The 18,814-nt window shown below is 38.4% G+C and overlaps 2 protein-coding genes, 1 long non-coding RNA gene and 1 other non-coding gene across 4 annotated transcripts in view; 1 reads left to right on the forward strand and 3 right to left on the reverse strand.

The window, feature by feature from the left end:
* Positions 1-786: 786 nt before the first annotated feature.
* On the reverse strand, positions 787-4,420 carry nrm (nurim). The gene is made up of 4 exons (XM_074687079.1): positions 4,201-4,420; positions 3,032-3,225; positions 2,765-2,941; positions 787-2,524 (listed from the first exon to the last, which is right to left on the reverse strand). The coding sequence occupies exons 1-4, from the start codon at positions 4,349-4,351 to the stop codon at positions 2,207-2,209; spliced, it is 840 nt and encodes a 279-aa protein (XP_074543180.1). The 5' UTR covers positions 4,352-4,420; the 3' UTR covers positions 787-2,206.
* trnak-cuu (transfer RNA lysine (anticodon CUU)) lies at positions 3,782-3,854 on the reverse strand. Its single transcript has one exon. It is a non-coding gene; the product is annotated as a tRNA-Lys (tRNA).
* A 593-nt stretch (positions 4,421-5,013) lies between the features above and the next one.
* limd1b (LIM domains containing 1b) lies at positions 5,014-7,409 on the reverse strand. Its single transcript, XM_074687634.1, has 7 exons — positions 7,093-7,409; positions 6,904-7,005; positions 6,040-6,107; positions 5,866-5,928; positions 5,434-5,564; positions 5,228-5,279; positions 5,014-5,121 (listed from the first exon to the last, which is right to left on the reverse strand). The coding sequence occupies exons 1-7, from the start codon at positions 7,124-7,126 to the stop codon at positions 5,038-5,040; spliced, it is 534 nt and encodes a 177-aa protein (XP_074543735.1). The 5' UTR covers positions 7,127-7,409; the 3' UTR covers positions 5,014-5,037.
* A 5,394-nt stretch (positions 7,410-12,803) lies between these two features.
* The window catches only part of LOC141802600 (uncharacterized), a 36,413-nt gene continuing 30,402 nt past the window's right edge, over positions 12,804-18,814 (forward strand). The window contains exons 1-2 of the long non-coding RNA XR_012599511.1: positions 12,804-12,890; positions 14,774-14,875. This is a non-coding gene — a long non-coding RNA (uncharacterized LOC141802600). The remainder of the gene's footprint in view (positions 12,891-14,773; positions 14,876-18,814) is intronic.

Below are 18,814 nucleotides of genomic sequence, written 5' to 3' on the forward strand. Positions count from 1 at the left end.
GTATGAAAAGTGCTCTATAAATAAAATTTGATTTCATTTGATTTGATACCATTTAGGATTCACAAATGGCAAAATTTAGTCTCGTTTTTTCAATGGGCTCTAGAAACGTGTGTCCAAAATGACAGTTTAAAGATTTAAAAGCTATTCTGCATGCAGATTGTTTTTATCTCCGCTAAAAGAGCTAACTGTGACAAACCATTAGCCTCTAAGGGCACGAGTGTTCACTTGAGGCTGGCTGCAAAAAAAAAAAAAACGAAAACAACATACTAACCAAGCCACGAAAAAAAAAAAAAAAAAAAAAAAACAGACTTTTACAGCATCAAAAACATATCTACATCCTGGTTCAAAACACAGCTTGTGTCTGAAAAGCTCTTGCCTCAGCATTTCCAATATGGGTGACATCACAGAGGCAACATCCACACATTATACTATCCATAGTTAGCCTCATAGTATAATTGCGTAAGTCGTTGAAATGTGAATAAAATAAACAACAATAAAGGTATAAATGTTATTCAAATATAATAATATGCACAATGAAAATAATACATTCCTAAATACTCAAAAATGTGCTTTCTCTTCTTTCTGAAACCCCTGAAATATGACTTAGACCAGCATGCTATGAGGCTAACAATAAGTCTCTGACAAGCCAAACTGCCAATCCTAATTAAAGAGCTGTCAATCAAGGCCACCCCTCTGGAAACACTTGAAGTAAAAAAAAGGACTTCCCAGAAACGCATGACACAGTCTTGAAATTACTGGAAAATATTCTTGTATTTCAGTGTGGCAGCAATCTAGACATGGGCATTCTCATACATGCTATAAACAAAATGATTACAGTACTTAAAAGTCAAGACTCGCACAAAGGAAAATATTCTGACTTATGTTACTTGGATTATCAAGTAAGATGAACTCCAAAAGGAACTAAATAAGAACTGTCATGTCATTAGTGGTTTACACACAGAGAATAAGACATTTCAGATACACATTCTTGACGTCAGAAAAACTTTTCTAAGTAATCACAATTTTTCCATCCACAGCACAGATCAACCATTGTTTCCGTTAAAAGTGTGACCTTGTTAACTGAAGACCTGCAAACAGATGCATTTCTCAAAAATGGCTTTAAATTATCATTAAATACTTAACTGATAAGCATAATTTAACATTCCAATCAAACCTTTAAACTGCCAAGGATGGAGGTGGTGCACACATCCAGACAGCAGATGAAAAGAGAGGGAAGTCTGCATACTAGAAGTTACTCCAAGATTAGTCTAAAGATAATATCACTCATGCTGTAAAAATGCACAGTTGCCAAAAAGTTCCCTAGTTCCTGGAGAAAGTTTTTGCAGTTAAAAAGCACACACATGAGAGGTAATTTAATTTTAAAACTACTGTAAGACGCTCTAACTGGTTTTCAAATGGATACCTACAAAAGCAAACAAGATCATCAGCATAAAGATACATGACTATACATGTTACTTCTAACCTCTTAAACCACTGCAGGGGTAGGTGTCAGGAGAGGTGCTAAACTGCAGGCCACCTACACAGTGTTCTCTTCCATGGCACGTAACTTGATAAGTGATACATCAAACCATCAAAAACCATCGCTTAAACATTTAGGGCAACACCAGACAAAGATTTGATGTACCATTTTGTCTACAGGGACACCGAAATTACTTACAAAAAGTCCCTTAGAGGAGCTTTAAAGTAGTGTACAGAAAAATACATGATAAATGCAGCTTAAAATAGAATGTAACAGCTTATAAAAATATACTCTGGACATTTTAATAAAAAAGTTTAAAAGATATATTTTAAGACATATTTAAAAGGTTTTGTGGCATTTTTTGCATAATATATCAGTATACTTTGTGATTCCCTGATTTAATGCGAATAAAAAGATGTCCCTCAAAAATAGATGATAATGGTGTTATTTTGAAACTGATTTTATTAAAACCACTTTAATAAAAGCCAGATGGCGTCAATATTATTATTAAAACCTTAAACAAATCCAAATTCAAGTTTTAAAAGTACAGTGTTGAGCTGCCTGTGGCCATTTGCCCAAAACAGAGAAATGACTTCAGCACATTTGTTTGTTCTCATTCAGCGCAGTAGATAATAACCCGGCTTATCGACAGTGTTAAGAACATATTTCTAGTTAATAGTAAGACAGCAGTAGCCTTCTTCTCACAGCAGGAAAATCACTTTCACTTCACTTTTCCTTGTGGTTGCTGGTATCCTGGTCTGTTGCATCAGAGCTGCCCTGCTGTGGCTCGTTTAAGTGCTGCATCTTGCTGTTGTACTCAGCACAGAGATATGCTAAATCCTGTTTGTCCAGGGAGTGAGCCAGGGCCAGGTAGGTTGACAGAGTCCCTGCCAACAGGAGCCTGTCCAGGGACAAACATGGCAGGAGCCACAGCACGACACCCAGCTCCAAACACACCGGGTGGCGGAGGTGAGACAAGAGGCGCTGGGCACGGGGCGGCTTGTGGCACACGGGATCCCCTAAACCGAGACACTCGTAGTAAACCTGAGAGAACAGAGAGAAGCAGCACCAATCACCAGTCTATTTATATAACAGTTTGTAGGTCTTAACCACTGCCACATATTACACAATGCCTCTTGCACTTATTGTGATCTTTTTATTATCATAAGTTCGAGTTAAAGCTAATTACTTGAAGGGAAGATGTGAACAACAGAATTAGCTTTCATAATAATTGGCTTCTAAGTTTAGCAGATTCACCACATCGAGTATGACTGGCAGATTTACCTGCTTGATGCCCAGCAGCTCTGGATAATCAAAGATCATGAGGATACTGCAGATGATAGTCCAGCAGAGGAAGTGCAGAGTAAAGCAGAGCAGAGGGAACCAGACACTCCAAGGTGCATGACGAACTGACCACAGGCAGGGGGCGCCAGTCACAGGCTGCCAGTATCGCATCAAAACCTGACACAAGCGAAAACAGTAACAGTAAGAGTGGCATTTAATCTATATAACTTAAAATTTTAGATACTTGGAGAGTCTGTGTTGGCGTACCTGAAGGGCCAGCGCAGTTGTAAAGCAGTAAGCCGTCCTGTTAAGGACCCCAAAAACTGACTGCAGGACCTGTTTTACAGGAGACCAGGCCAGCAGACTGTGCTGTGTGGTGAAGAGAATCAGCAGGCCAAAATCCACAACAAGAGACCTGAGGACAGAGCTGTCCTGCAGGGCCACAGACCATGGGATGGAGTCTTAAATGTGATGACAAATGATGTATCATGTTATGCTTTATTCAGCTTATTCCACAGTTGTATATGTTGGAGAACAGTCAAGTTACATTATTGCCATAGAACAAAAACCCAACAAGCTCAAAAACTTTTTTTATTCATTATGAATTTACTCTTCCTGTGAATACCAAGTTACCAGCAGTGGCCTACTGACCCACTATAAGAGAACACATACTGTTTGCAAGTAATCAGGCGTTAAACATGCTACATTCAACAGTACATGCTTCATAACCTATTTGCATGGTTGTATTTGGCTACTATGGAGCCTCTTTGCACTTATACAAACCCATTATTTAAGCTGTCATTGTCTTTAATTTATCAGAGGAAACAAATGCATTTTGTGTTAAATGTTATTTTTGAATTGTTTGTAGTATCTAAGCATTGTGACTTGGCTCATTGTAAGGTTTCTAACACACGCATAAAGGACAGCTGTGTTTGTCAAGTCGAGGGTTGTTTCACACCAACTGAGATGATGATGGTCATACAGTCATTCACTTCTCAACAAGAGAAAAACATTGGCCGCCCAACGTGGGGCTCGAACCCACGACCCTGAGATTAAGAGTCTCATGCTCTACCGACTGAGCTAGCCGGGCGATGACCCCTACAGGCCAAAAGGTGTAATAGATAGTAAATATGACAACAGTTCTACTGTTTAATTAATATTTTACAAGTCCTGTATTCAATCCTACATACCGACTCATCTCTATCAGAGCAATTGTGACAATATTCATAACACACTAGAACGACCAGGATATTAATGTCGTTATATCTATATGTCATTCATTTTACATGACACTTTACATCGTCCAGCAACTTCTAGAGTATCTTAACAACAGCCAAATCACTTGCTACAAGTTTATTTTTAGTTAAAACTTCCCCACCAAAGTTAGCTAACTCTTCTTGTTGCCTGCCAGAAGCAGTCAGCGTGTGAAACCTTACCTTGGCACAGTGTCGTATCCCCGGTGATGTTGTGGTAAATAGCTCGAAATGAAATGAACCGAACAAAGTCTGCACCAGATATGAAAACAAACGCAAAATTGATCAGAGACACCGTGCACACCGTCCAGCCTCGTACAGTGACTGACGCCATTTCAATCAGCGTTTATCTTCATTTAGTAACCTCGTAAAAACGCTCTCTTCCGGGTGGGAATCCTGATAGTACTCAATATTGACACAAGATGTCGCTGCTGTACTATAGAATTATTTTTATAGTTTCATGGGCTTTGTGCAGTTTTTATCTCCATCTCATCATGATACTGTATGACTTTAAGCATCTGGGTGCAATTTCTTTGAACAATAACTTGGCTATGCATCCATAGTTAGAGCACATATATATTTATGTATGTATACATTTTCTGTAGTCCATACTTTATAGCCTACTTTTTTCACCAGAGATGTCATGCAGTTCTATTCTATTTTAGCTTTGGGTGAGCATTGTCATTATTTCCCTGTCTCTTGCTGTAAGTTATTGTGATACCAAAGTGTGCCCTACTGGTCAGCATTAATTTACAGTTTAAAATCTTATTTCATAGATGAGTGGCCACTGAAGGGTGTCTAAGTAACTGAGAGTAAATCTGGCATGAGCATTTGTTTAAAAGTTTAATCACAAAACAAATAAAAAATCGTGAACGAAATTGTAGTTGTATTATAGAGATTTACTGTATGTCTGAAAAAAGGGTTAAAAAAAAGGCCTACAACTCATCAATGGAAACATCTAGCATTCTTTTTAGAAATATATTCAGGAAAAACACAGAGATATGTAAATCAAGTTGCTCTTTAGATGAGGTTCACTTCACCACTGTAGCACTCTACGTGATAACTTCTGTTACTTGATACGACTCGAATGCATTCTGTAGATCCCTGCAAAAGTAAACGAACAGAGAATAAGTGAAACTGTTATATAAAGGTATAAGTTTTGGAGTCATGCAGCATCAATCACGCCAGTTCATACGATAATTGGCCTCACCTCAGTTGGCAGTATGGGCTCTCTGCAGGCTGCACACACTGGAGCTGTGACCCTAAAAGCCAACAGTACAGTACAGTCAGTCTGGGTGTGCCTCGTCTCTCACATGCAGATCGTCTGGCAAGCTATGGTGTCATCTTTTGTCTGCAGTGTGAAATCCAGGACTTGGTCTATTTTTTGCTGTGGTTGTTGGTACATGTGTGACTCACTTGTGGTAGTCGCTGACACAGTAAACTCTGCTCTCTGTGTCCACAGAGAAGGGCTGACCCTCCAAGTTCTGTCTGCAGACCACACAGCGGAAGCAGGGTGGGTGGTAGGACTTCCCATGAGCCTGCAACACCTGGGTCAAAATATATGAGCTCATTTTTCATTTTTACTTGGTGTGAAAACCTTGTCTAGACACAATAAATAGAGTCACAGTGAGCTCAATTTTGAATTTTCTTGTTTTAAAACCACATTTGTTATGATGCATTATTCTGGATTAGCCCAGTTAGCACGTATTAATCTTCAAAGTAACAATTCAAAAAAGGAACTTACATGTGTAACTACATTGTGATATAACTTGTATCAACTCATCCACCAATAGTACTATAGGACACGTCTCATAATTGGTCATACTCAGCACATAAATGCACACTTACTATGTCTGTGATGAAATTCCCACAGCTGTGACACACCTCCTGGGATGGATGAACTCCAGAGTACTGTGTTAAAATTGAAAATACCCATTAAGTGGTTGGTTGCTTCCTGTAAAAGGCTACTTGAAATTATACATTTCGCTGATTTTTAAGAGAAATGCAAAAGCAGGATATTACCAAAAAATCGTCCTCACAGTAGATTCTTCCTGATATTGTAAAAAATGGCTTGCCGCTGAGATTTTTATCTAAACATGAAACAAGGAATAAGAAAGTGTTGTATTTTATGTCAGCCATGGAGAACCTAACCTTGCTTTACATATTACTGGCACCTGAGCACCACATAGCTCATGGTGCCACCAGGTGGTAAGACAGAGCACTGTCCTCTCATATGCACACTGCACATGAATGCTGAAAGCCTCAACCTGAACACACCTACATATAAATTTAGGTCATTGTGATTGCACCACTGACAGTGGAGCAGCAGATGTAACATGCCCCAACACGCACTTAAGTGCAACACTGTGAATGGAAGCTACAGCCTGAGGTAGTCATAAGTCAGTCATCCTGTGACAGGTCCAGGTTCAGACTGATCTATATTTTCATACTTAGCAGGGTCCTTGTTTAGTGACACCTTTGATCTTAGCTACTCCTTTCAAACTCTGTTTTGATTTATGCCATAAAAAGTTTTCATATGTCATGTTGTCTGACTTGCCACACTGTTTGAACTCAAGATATTGTTGTAATTTACAAATAACAAAGCACCTGATCTTGTCTATGCATTCAAAAGCAAACTGAAGGCCATTTTTTGTGAAGAGACACTACCATGCAAACTGTTGGAGCTGAGGATTAAACAGGGGATCCTTTGATCAAAACTGCATTTATTGTAATCTGGGCCTACTAAAGCAGTGTGTCTCTAAATTAAATGAAATTAATAAAATCTTGTTCATTATTTCAGTTTTGTTTTTAACTTTTCACATTAAATCTGTCCTTCCTTATGAAACACACAACCCAAAATTTTCAGCGGGCATCAAGAGGACTCACTGCAAACACTGCATGTGAAACAAATGCTGTGGAATAAATGCCCCATAGCCCTGCATGGTCTGTCTTCACCACACACTGCTTTTCTGCATCCTGTACAGCTTCCTGGTAAGGAATAAAAAATAGAAGAGTCACTAATAATGATAGCACTCACCAGCACATTTCATTAAAAAAACTGAACTACTTCCTCACCAAAGTACTGCTTGGAGCTCAAAGCTGTGTCCATGTCTGTTGCAGTTGTCTCTGCCTGCTGGAGCCTACAGTACAACTGTCTATAAGTATGTGGGTCTAATTTTAAGGGCACTCAGACAGCTGTAAGGGGAGCTGCTTTCTCAGTTTATGGGTGTAGTATTCAAAGCTTTTGGTCCCTCTGGGGGCACCGAGTCCCCAGACCCCCTGACTCCTCCATACTGGCGGTTTAGGTGGGTAGCCACATAAGAGGCCAACAGGTGTCCTTTAGTACAAGAACTCCAAGAGTCTGGTTTTAAATAAATAGATAACTTAATAAATAAAACTTTCATTTATCAATCAAAAATCTTTCCTGAAGTGGATTTTTAATATTCACTCTAAGTCTGCTTTGGTTTTGACCATTTGCGGACCGTAAACGTATGGTCATGTGACCAACGTAAATCTGCGCACGTACTGCGTCACGGTTCAGGGCACCCCAACAGGGACAACCAGAGGAACCCAATTCAGTAAGTTATCCTATTTTGAAGATTTTTATTTCGTATTGTCTTTAGTTTTATACCACAATTCGTAACATTCTTAGTAAAGTAGTAGAAAAACAAAGTAGTAGCGTGAACATATTTGTCTGTTATTGTTTTTTTGTTATCACCGGCGCAGATGCGTGAGCTAGCTAGCTTACCAAAACTCTCCTAAGATGATGCACCCCAATGTTGGCCCTCCTCTAATGTCAAATAAAGTTATTCAATCATTTATCTCTTTCACTAACACCATATTGGCACTAAAATAACTTGAACAAATACATTTTTTTATGTAGTTAATTTTAAATGGTGGAGTTTTTAACTCACTTTTCATACTTTTAGCTCTGACTGCATGTTGTGATCACAGCAGTTTAGGACATTCCGCCACCAGGTGGCATCAGTGGGCCGTGATACTTGTTGGAGGATCAGGAAACAGCTTGATGCCAGGATGTCAGTGTGTTTGATATCACAGCTGAGCCGCACTAAATATTTTGATCCCTCCTGTAGCAACAGTAGAAAGGCTGAAACAAACAAAGCTGCTCATCTGTGACTGCTAAAGCGAGAATAGCTTTTGTGAAATGTATGTTTTCGTTTGTTTTATGAACCACTGTGGTGCTTCGGTTCTCTCATCAACATGAAGTATTGTATACTGAAGTGTGCAGTTTCCTTATTTTATAAAATTAACATCTTTGCTTGAGGCAAATGTGCATTAAATCCAGCACATCTGCCAAAACCATTGTTGCAGATGTAAAAAAAAACCTTAGTATGAAATAATTGCAGAAAGCGGACTAGCTTTTATCATACACTCAGATCTGTAAGTCAGATATACCATGGGTTGTGTATCAGAAATAACCCTGTGTCAGCTATCGTTGGAGTTTTGCCATCTATCCATTTCAGGAGTGTGCTTTTTTCTTGCACAGAAAGTGATGACAAATGAAAGCCCTTTGGATGATATACTTTTAAGTTGTGCATCCGGCAACCCAAAACAATAGACCCAGAGGATCCTTATTCAGTTTAATGTTTAGAATTAGGTGTAGCCTATCCATTTGCAGATTTTATTGCATGTTATTATTCCTATTCTTAATTTTTCTCTTTTTTTTTTATAAAAGTCATGTAAGCTAACCTAGAAAGCTCTCCACTTAAGTTGGTGAAACTAGCCTCAAGGACTGAATAATACATCCAGATACATTGACATGTTTGAAAAGGTGTAAAAAGCTGAACAAATTATTGAAATGCTAAGTATAATTAAAAAAAATTATATATATTACATGTATAATAGCTTTGAGTAAATACCATCCCTTAAATGTCAATCAGAAGTCTGATGCAGCAGAAATTTTAAAAACTTTACTAAAGTAGTGATGCAGTGTTCTCCTGTTAGTTTATTTAATTTACTGTGATTATAGTAGTGTTTTATAAGAAATGTTTGTCTCAAGTGATACTTAAAAAGAAAAAAAAATCTTTTGGCTAAATTAAAAATTATAAGATAACTTTAATTTAATCACTTCCCAGCCCCGCCATGTGGTGCATTCGTGCAGCCTCTGTCCCTCTGTCCCTCTGTTCCTTCTAAATTAAAAGGACTGGTCCACATTATTGGACCTGATCAGAGGCTAAATTCATGGAGCTGGGTGGGCGTTGAGAGACCTGTCCCTGTCAGAGCAGGACCTCTGTTCTCAGGCCTTCAATGGCGTCACGCAGCTTGACCTGAATGCAGAGATCTGCTGCCCATCCCCTCCGTCACAGAGCCTACACCACAGCTCCAGATGGGGGCGTATTGTGGCCTGTGACCCCTGGGGTCATGGGGTCAGAGCAGAGTGAACAGAGGCCAGTTGTTAAGGACTCCTCGTGGAGTTCCTCTTTCTTCTGTGGGACGCGTGGCTCGCTAATTGATGGCCCACCTTCCCAAACCCCAAGTGCGAGGTGCTTGACACTCGAAGATGACCGCTGGTGTGAACTGCATGGGCAGGTGGGGTGTGTGGAGAGAGGAGTGAAAGGAGTGAGGTATTATTGATATAGACGTGTTGCCTGGGCTGCAACTAAGAATTTTGTCTGCTTTTAGTTTGATTAGTTTGTCTGAAATGTTTTTGGTGTTAACTGGCAGGAAACACGAAAACACCTGATTTAATTTTCAGAAACCAGAATATTTGGAGTCCAGGGCACAAGGCCAAATATTAAGAAGACATTTGTTTTTATTTGTTGATAATTAGTGTTAAATTTGTAGCTTACATCCTGAGAGATCTCAGTAAATTTGCTGTGCTGACATTAAAAGAGAAAATGACCGTCTGTGGCTGTGGCAGGGTAAGAATTCTTCTCTTATCATTTTATTTGGAGCAAAGGTCCAGTCCTTCTGTCACAATTTTTTTTACAAACCTGAGTCAATTTGACCACTAGTTGATTTTTGAACAAATTCCTCACGTCTAATGAGACCACAACGCGTGACTTAGTGAAGACGCTGAGTCCACTGAATGAAAAGGCGGAAGGAGGGGAGAAGCTGAAAAGGTGTCGCTCCGAGTCGTCTGGGAACCTCAGCAGTGAGATTTACCCACAACCCTTCACCCTGCTGCGCCGCTCACCAGGATACAAACGACCTTTGTGGGTTCCCTCTCCAATGAGGTCCAATTTAGACAGAGGCTTTCGGGATCTGAGCAGCTACCGCTTCTTCTTCTTCTTCTTCTGGTGTTCATTTTACAATACACAGGAACGGACAGAAGCTTTGAGTCATTGTGTGTTTTTAGATTTAGACGTCTTTTACTTTGTTTCCTTCACAGTGATTCTCATCAAACAGTATTACAAAACTAAACCTTTTGATGATTTATATTTTTTTTTATCATGGTCTTTTTTTTAATTTTTGAAATATGGCCACATAAAGAACAACATTGAACAACAACGACAACCTGAGTCAGTCAGAGACAAAAAGAGGCCCCTGTCCCATTTCTAAATACTGAGTCTTCAACAAACATAAGTCCGTCAAACAAAAATATCCACGCAGTTATAACAAAATACGTAAAAAAAAAAAAAAGTGAAAACACAAAATACATACAAATACACACAAATGAAAAAATCAGTTAATAGAAATATAAACTGTACACAAACACAAAAATAGATACTTATACATACATATGCACATATACATACATATGCAAGGATATGAACGGATATGAATGGTTGCCAAGCTTAAAAAAAATGTCCTTTACCTTTAACAGTATATGTGATTTTCCCCATGACTTCCCTGATCCATTGGTCTTATACAAGAGGCAATGAGTCCCTCTATTTCATCAGAATGAATCTTCCCTCCAAAAGGGACAAAAAGCCGTCACGTTAGCTTGATACCCGCTCCAAGAAGCTCTCTCTGAGGCGACTCCAAACAGCCAAACTAGAGGAGAATGCTCTGTTGTTGAGCTGAATAATTCTGGAAAATATCTCAAAGACAGGAAAAAAAACCATAAAGAACAAAGTAAAGAGCAGATTTTTTACATGTTTATAACTGAAAATTAGTCATCAGTTGTTGTACTAAAAAGTAAAACTTGTGGCTGGAATTTTTTTATTTTCTGAATGTGAGATGAGATTTAATTTAAGGCTTTGAGGCTTTCTTAACTGCTGTTGAAGATATACATATATTACAAAAAGTTTCATTAAAGTTCTAATTCACCAACTTTACTCACTCCTAATTACTCTTTTTACCTCTGAACACTTTTTTTTGTTTTTTGTTTTTTTTCCCTGAAATAAGAATACACACTGAAGAAATCATCAACTTTTCTAAAAAAAAAAAGTTAAAAAGAGACTGATATTTTATAGCCAAGAAAAGAAGAAGGATTAGGATAACTTTGCTTTATTTTGAAAAGATTCAGGCCTTATACAACATCTATTGTTTGCATATCTGTCATCAGCTCTTTTCTGATTGGCTGATTTGGACTGATTAATTAACTGGGCCCCACATAGTAAAATATGCAAACAGAAACCTACTAATTTATTCAGATGTATTTCTTTTCTTACGTGAAACACAACAGTAGTGTTTAGCTAACAGTAAAAGCACCAGCTGCATTTCTTAGAGCAGTTCACTGAGTATGTAACATGTCACCCTCCGCTCTGTGAGGAAATGTAAAATCATCTCACATTTATCTCCTGTTGTAGGATGCAGAGTTCTGTATCTGCTCATCGTTGTTTCACACTGTTAGTAACTGTGAGTGGTGCTCCTCTGACGTGTGCATAAGGTGGTTGTGTGTGTGTGAGTGTGTGAGTGTGTGTGTTGTGTATCAGTTTCTCAGAGTGATAAAAAGTGCGTGCTGCCCGCCTGCAGTCGTCGGCTCAGCTTTCAGATCAGCTTCACTCGTATAATGGCTGCTTTAATCCGTGCCAATTAGAGCCACAGGGCACAGGGAGTGGCTGTTTTCACACTGCACCAATTTACGCTGGGGGTGGGAGGGCTGATTGACAGGCAGCCGTGTGAAAACAGAGGCACAGAATAGGTTCTAATTTGAACCCACGGAGAGGCAATTTGAAGGATGCAGCCTGCATGGGAAACAGTTTGTGGGATCAGTTGCTGAAGAATTTTCTCACTTCTCAAACGATTAATCAAGAATGTTTGATCAAACGAAATAAAAACCTGATCCACTACAACCTCACAGACTGCAGTGAGGCATTAAAGATAACCTGCTGAGAAAGAACTCATCTTACTACATGTGTGTCATTTCTTCTTCTACTGTTTTCTTATTGTGACACTTTAAAACAGCAGTTATCACCTGTGTGTGTTTATCAGCCTTTTACAAAAACACAAGAACTGACTTTTGATGTCAGATTGTTTCATTCAAGATCATTTTCAGAGATGAGAAGAAAAACATCAGTGTGACTCCGTTAAAGACGTAATAATTAAAGCACAGTCTTGAATTGTACAATTTAATTTGTGACCTCTTTTTCCTTGAATCATTAAGCTATCCTTTAAATTTATCCAAACTGCAAGTTGGAAATGACTGTTTTTAACTTTGTTGAGATAAAGTGTGAATTGTTTGATCTAAGTGACAAAATGACGGTGTTAAGTTTTTTTAACATGGACACTATTCAGCATTTGACTTTTTTGTCTGACACAAAACATTTCAAACCACTCACATTTAATTTCTTAAGAACTTATATATTTTTTTGAATTATGATGCAAGGAATCACTTTTCATTTTTTATAATAACCAAAAAAAATCTTCCTCAGGTGAATCAACAAGGAGTTGAAGTCGTACTACATGCTGCTCTTTGACCTGCTGCAGTGCTGCTTGTGTCCAGTTGGGGGAGCTCTGAGCTGAAGGTACGCATCAAATTGACTGCATTGGATTGGAACCACTTCTCTCCAGTGTTTAGTGAATAATATGGTTTAGGCTGTAGTTTTGTTTCGGTCACACAGAATATTTAAGTCATGTGGGTTAAACTTTCTTCAGTGTCTGTGTCAGCTGTTCCACATTAACTGTTTATCACACATCCAAATTGTGTGTGTTCACAAGGGTTCTGCAGTTTTCCTTTTTACTCTGATTTACAAGGAAGTAGAAAATCATTTTTGTAACATCAGATTTTTTGCATGTGAGAGATTTTAAAAGTTAAGGATGAGACGTCAGCGTTGAATTTGTAGAGGACAGTTAAAAACGGACAGAGAAGAAGAGGAGACATCAGGACATGCTCCAGTATGGAGATCTTTCTGCCCTGCATCTTAAATACACTTCTGTTAATCCAACTCATAAAACTGCTTATTTTTCCCTTTGTGTGGTTCAGTGATTCTTTCAGGGATTTAATTTCACTAAGTCACTACTTTGGAAAAATGTTGCTTCCCTTTAATATTCTTCAAGAGATAAGATTTCAGTGAACAAGAGGTAGAGAAAAAATATTCAACTCATTACAAAAACAGTTTAAGTTGTTAAAAAAAAGCTGAAGAGATGGTTTTCCATATTGGACAATCTACAGTTTAGTTTTATCCATAAAATGTCAGAATGATCCCAAAAAAAAAATGTCCATCATCATCTTGTCTAGCTTCTGCACGTCACTCTGCACTTTCATCCTGTGTCCCACTCATTCCTGTCCTTTCTGATTAAAGGTGTAATAAGCTTGAAAGAATCAACCCTTGTGTCATGTTTGTTTTCATGCTGATGTGTCAGGTGGACCCACTGCAGTAAACGTTTTTTGAGTTGATTAAAAAAAAAAAAAAAAAAGCTAGCATTATGGACAGGATTTATCGTGATGAATTGTCGTTGACCCTTGTTACATTGCAGTGACACCACTGACACTGGTCCTGTGGTTGGCTGCTGGTTGGCTTTTTTTGTATGTGCTGGCCGATGTTCAGTTTCATCCTCAGAATTCCTCAGACTTCACAGAAATGTGATCCTCATGTTTTCCTTTAAACTTCCTTCACAGAAAATATACTGAGGCCAATTAGTCTGAAATTTAAGAGATTAGTTATCACATCATTTTCTTTAAACACTTATCAAAAGCAAGTCTCAGAGACCCAAACACAACACAAGGGCTTTAAAAGCAAATACAAAACAAAGCTTTCTTAATCAAATATGTCACAACTTTGAGCAGCTCTTAAAAACTGTATAATCTGTGCAATAAGGCAGGAAAAGTTTAAGTATCCATGACACTAAAATGTCCACAACACCAGTAATAGAGGAAATCTAAACTTTGATGCAGTTTTCTTTCTGTAATATATAGTCACTGAACCATATTTAGGTAGTTTAATCTCTACCAATGATATCAGGATGAAATTAAAAAATAAGTGATTGTATGTACAAGGAAAAAAAGAAAAAAAAAACACAAATACAGATGATTCTGTCTTTTTAATCCCTCCTTTAAAGCTGAACCTTCTTCTTCTTCTTAAATACTCATCTCTTCTGGTAAAACTTTTGAAAACTTTGTGTTTGTTGCATATTTCACCATCAGTCCATTTCTTTCCCATCTCATTATTTCTGAAATATTTCAAAAGACATCATTCACATTTGAACATCAGCTTAAACTCCTTCATCTCCTCCAGACACGTCAATCAAACGTGATATTGCGACTCATTAACAAACCGAGCCCTGACGAGGTTATAATCACCTCTGTATGAATGTGTTTTTCTCGTGCTGCTCTGAAACATTAACATGTGAAAGCCCTGAGTTCCTGTGAACTTATTTGACCTCTGACCTATCCCTCTATGTCTCACAGACAACAAATAGCTGCAGCTGCGACAGAGGGCTCCCAGTCGGTTCTCACCCACAGACTCCAGTTCAGATGGACTGGGACGTGTCTGCTCAGAGGCGACAATGAGTGAGTAAGAAGAAGTGATTATTATAAGTGGCTTTGCCTTGTTTTCACCATTAGTGGCTTATTGAGACACATTCTTCAGCCTCCCTTATCCTCTCTTTACGTAGTCTGAACACACCAGAGGCTGGTTACATGCATACACAGCTGCAGAGAAACAAGAGTCTGGTAACCTGCAGAGGGTGCTGTGCAGAAATTAGAGGTTAAAATGACAGGAGACAAATAGGAAGAGAGTGGGAAAAGCACAAGCCTGGCATCTTGGCTCGTTAGAAAATGAATTGAATTAAAGAGAGAATGCACTTCAATACACACAGTGCATGTTGACCGAAAGGATGGATAAAACCATAGTTTGATATCCACATACGTAAACATGATGACTTTTTTCATTTTTAAGTCTTCAGTAGTGTCCATGCACTCAAAAGTATGAAACCCCATGTGCTACAAGCTAACAGTCAAGCTGTCAACGTTGGGCTAATAAATCAGAGTTGCAGAAACCACCTCTAATGTCCCCTAGGTCCAAAACCCAGTGAATATATCAACATTTAGGGAATCTGCTATGTGACTTTTTAACAGGGACCTTTTACCCTTTTTAGAGCACATAAGGCAGAAGAAACTCATCAAGATTAAAAATCTCATTTTCAAGAGTTTTAGCCAAGATCAGCAGCATGATCCCTCTTAACTTCCAAAAGACTAAGAAGCTTATGGTTCAAGTCTTATAGGTCAAATAAAGTCATTTTGTAATGACACAAGTCGGTTTTAGAGCTACTTTTAGGAACTGACTTATTATCAGTTTTATTTCATTATAAATAAAAGATGCTTTAGTGCAACATCTCCCAAAGTGACAATAAAAGCTTTTAAATTTTTAGGATCTTCTACTTTGTTTCGGTCGTGTTTTGCTCAGTGATCAGACTCTTTCTCTCTCTGTCTTTCTAACTCTTCTTAGGTTTTATTCAGTCTGTACTGTCATGGGACACTTTGTCTGTCAGTGAAAGTTTCCTGTTATGTCGCATTTCTTCAAGATTAAGATACTCTTCAAAGAAACTGTCTGCACTTTGGATGTTATTAATGACTCTGACTGGCTACACAACACTCGTGTTGTCAATAAAGACAAAAAATGTAGTTATTACAGTTCACATTTAAAGTGTTGTGATGAGCACCATAAGGGTGGAAAAAGGAAGTACAGGCCGAGGTTAATATAACTAACAAAAACTAACAAAAATGACATGAAAAATATTTTTGTTAGTTGAAACTAAAAGAAAAAGAGGCTATATAAGAAAACAAATTCTAACATAAACCGTATTGTGAGTTTACAAAATCTGTAAGAATAAACTAAAAATAAAGACAAACCTTCCTTAGTTTTTATCTTTGTTAGTCTATTTCATGCATAATTTCACTATTTTGAGTTGATATGAAATGTTTTGGATTTCTGCCCTTTTCATGCTAGTTAACACATGTGCAAAAGCATGCACACATCAACACTGTGTCCACTAGCAGAGCCTTAATGGTAGTAAATGTTGGAAGACAGTTACCATTTGGAAATACTTTGAGTATAATTAGAGCAAGTGCCTTGCAGTGGAAGGTCGTAAAGTATGTAAAACATGTCTCAAGAGGAAAAATCCCTCTCATCTTTAAGTCCATTCAAAAAGCTCACACAGGGAGGCTAACCTAGCTCAGCCCTTGTTTCCCCTGAAACGGAAGCTAATCCCCGGCTAGCCAGCGTCAAGGGGCACGAGACAACCATAGGAAAGACAACACTGATGCAGTTTTATGAGGATGGTTGTTCATCTGTCCCAGGTCAAAATATTTTTTTTTAAATGGTATGTTTAGAATTTAATTACACAAGGATTTTTCTGACATTTTTTAACCTCACCTCTGACAACTATCCCATATAACATAAATACTGAAACTAATAAAAACTCAACTAAAACATTTCAAACATTTCCAAAAAAAATAAAAAACAAGCTGAAGAAAACTGAAACTAAAAACGAATTAAAACTAAACTGAAATTGAAAAAATGCAACTTAAATAAAAAAAGGAAATAAAGAAAAATGCAAAACCATTACAACTTTGAGTCAGGCACACCATACTGACAAACCACACATAATGTTTCCACCATCAACCATAGCGTACATCACTGAAGGACCACCCTATATAGTGTCGCAAGTTATGGCCTGGAAAACAATCTTTTTCTTTTCTTTTGACACAAACATCCACAAAATATACACATAAAATGAAAACACAGACTGAAGTGCAGATAGCAGCAAGATTCAAATCCTGGTATATATCATCTAACATTAGTGCTTGTTATGTGAAACAGAGATTTTTGAGATGATGTGCAGAGCGCAACTTTGAAGTAGATAACTCCAAGGGTATAGACTTTTTTTTTGCAGACTAGCATTACGAGCATGAATTTTTATTTTCACCCCAAAAACTGATGGAGCAAGAGACAAAACTGACACTTGACACATGCAGGAACCCTTGTAAACAGCAGACACACTAAATATGTTCACACCAATTCACAAACACACACATGTGCCAGACAGACACATTCCTACACGCAGTCCGACTCAGACATGCAAACTACATGGTACACACTTTCTCACAGCTCTATCCAGACACACACACACACACACACACACATGCACAGTGTGACGCAGACAGTTTGAAGGGCCTCATCTCGCCTGCCTTTCTTTGGCTGTCTGCTCCGTCTGACCCAGCCTTTTTACACGTCTAATTAAGAAGTCAGACCCTCCAGCGTGCCGTGACACACTCACGGCTGATTTCTGGCCGTGTTTTGTGCCTGTGACTTAGTCTGGACGGAGCGGTTTTATATCGTAATCTATGAGATATTGTTTTCCTCATCAAGCTCACCGCCCCAACTGTCAGTAGTGTGGGAGAGCTGGAGGATGGTCCACAAAAAGCACCACTGGACGGTTTTTGTGGGAAACCAGTGAGACAATGACTTCAGACATGGAAGAAATTTTAGACGATGCTGGTTTGTGTAAAGAGGCTCAACTGAGCATTCCCATGAAGGACCTTTGAAACACATTCAAGAGCTAAACAATACATGATCATGACACAAAAAAGGAGAAGTCAAGAGACGCTTGCTATTGTTTTTGAAGCAACTTGTGAATATTTTTGAAAGAAGAGTCAAGAAATGTGGTCGTCACCACACGTGCAGAGAAATAAATTTCCTCGGCCCTCTGGGGATGGACGACACACTTCACCCTCCCGTTTGGCCGTGCATGGGAGATTTCCCCCTTTCACCCCCTCCTGCCTGAGCCGTGACCTCTGAGCTCTCATCAAAAAGGAAGCCAAGAGGTTAAACTCAGCAAACCAGCAGGTCAACAACCTCTTTATCCGGCCTTTGACCCCACTGCCGCCCTGCAGTTTAGGAAGGAACCAAAGAGCCATTTCCAAAAATTGATTTGATTTGCCGAGATTTTTCTGTCATGTAATTTCTCATACAGGTTAAAGGAGCTTGGACAAGCTGAAATGTAAAAATTAGTTAAGAATCAGGGACACCGTACAACATTTGACTTATACAGAGAGTTTACAGAGCTGTCCTTGCATTATATGATCAGCCTGTGGCTGCAGATGGAGCAGAGAAATAGGAACAAGTGAGAACCTTGTTTATCTATAAGTTAAGCGAATAAGGAAACATTAAGTGACTATAAATCCTACTCATCTACCACCTATTGACTGATATACAAACAAGTTGTGACAACTCTTAAGATTATTTTTTATAATTGATAAATAGTTTATTGTGATATTGAAAAAGGAAGCAAACCTATGTTCCCACATTTCTAGGTTTCTGTCCTGGTTTTGTTTGTCTGACTCAAAGAAATTAAAACAGGAGTTCAGAATTTATTAAAACTACTTCAACAGACTTTCAGATTCAACAGTTGGTCGCCCTTCATGGCAACATTTTTATTGGCAAACATT

Source organism: Halichoeres trimaculatus, unplaced genomic scaffold (genome assembly GCF_033239565.1).
Source record: "Halichoeres trimaculatus isolate MK-OKI-2021-1 unplaced genomic scaffold, fHalTri1.1 fHalTri1_scaffold_14, whole genome shotgun sequence".
NCBI lineage: Eukaryota > Metazoa > Chordata > Actinopteri > Labriformes > Labridae > Halichoeres > Halichoeres trimaculatus.

Coding starts and splice junctions, on each gene's coding strand:
- limd1b (XM_074687634.1), bottom strand. CDS start 7,126: ATGGACACAGCTTTGAGCTCCAAGCAGTACTTTG. Junction 6,108..6,903: donor TTTCACATGCAGTGTTTGCA/GTGAGTCCTCTT, acceptor TTTCATGTTTAG/ATAAAAATCTCAGCGGCAAG. Junction 5,280..5,433: donor TGTGTCAGCGACTACCACAA/GTGAGTCACACA, acceptor GTTGGCTTTTAG/GGTCACAGCTCCAGTGTGTG.
- nrm (XM_074687079.1), bottom strand. CDS start 4,351: ATGGCGTCAGTCACTGTACGAGGCTGGACGGTGTGCACGGTGTCTCTG. Junction 2,942..3,031: donor CAACTGCGCTGGCCCTTCAG/GTACGCCAACAC, acceptor CGCTTGTGTCAG/GTTTTGATGCGATACTGGCA. Junction 2,525..2,764: donor AGCTGCTGGGCATCAAGCAG/GTAAATCTGCCA, acceptor CTGTTCTCTCAG/GTTTACTACGAGTGTCTCGG.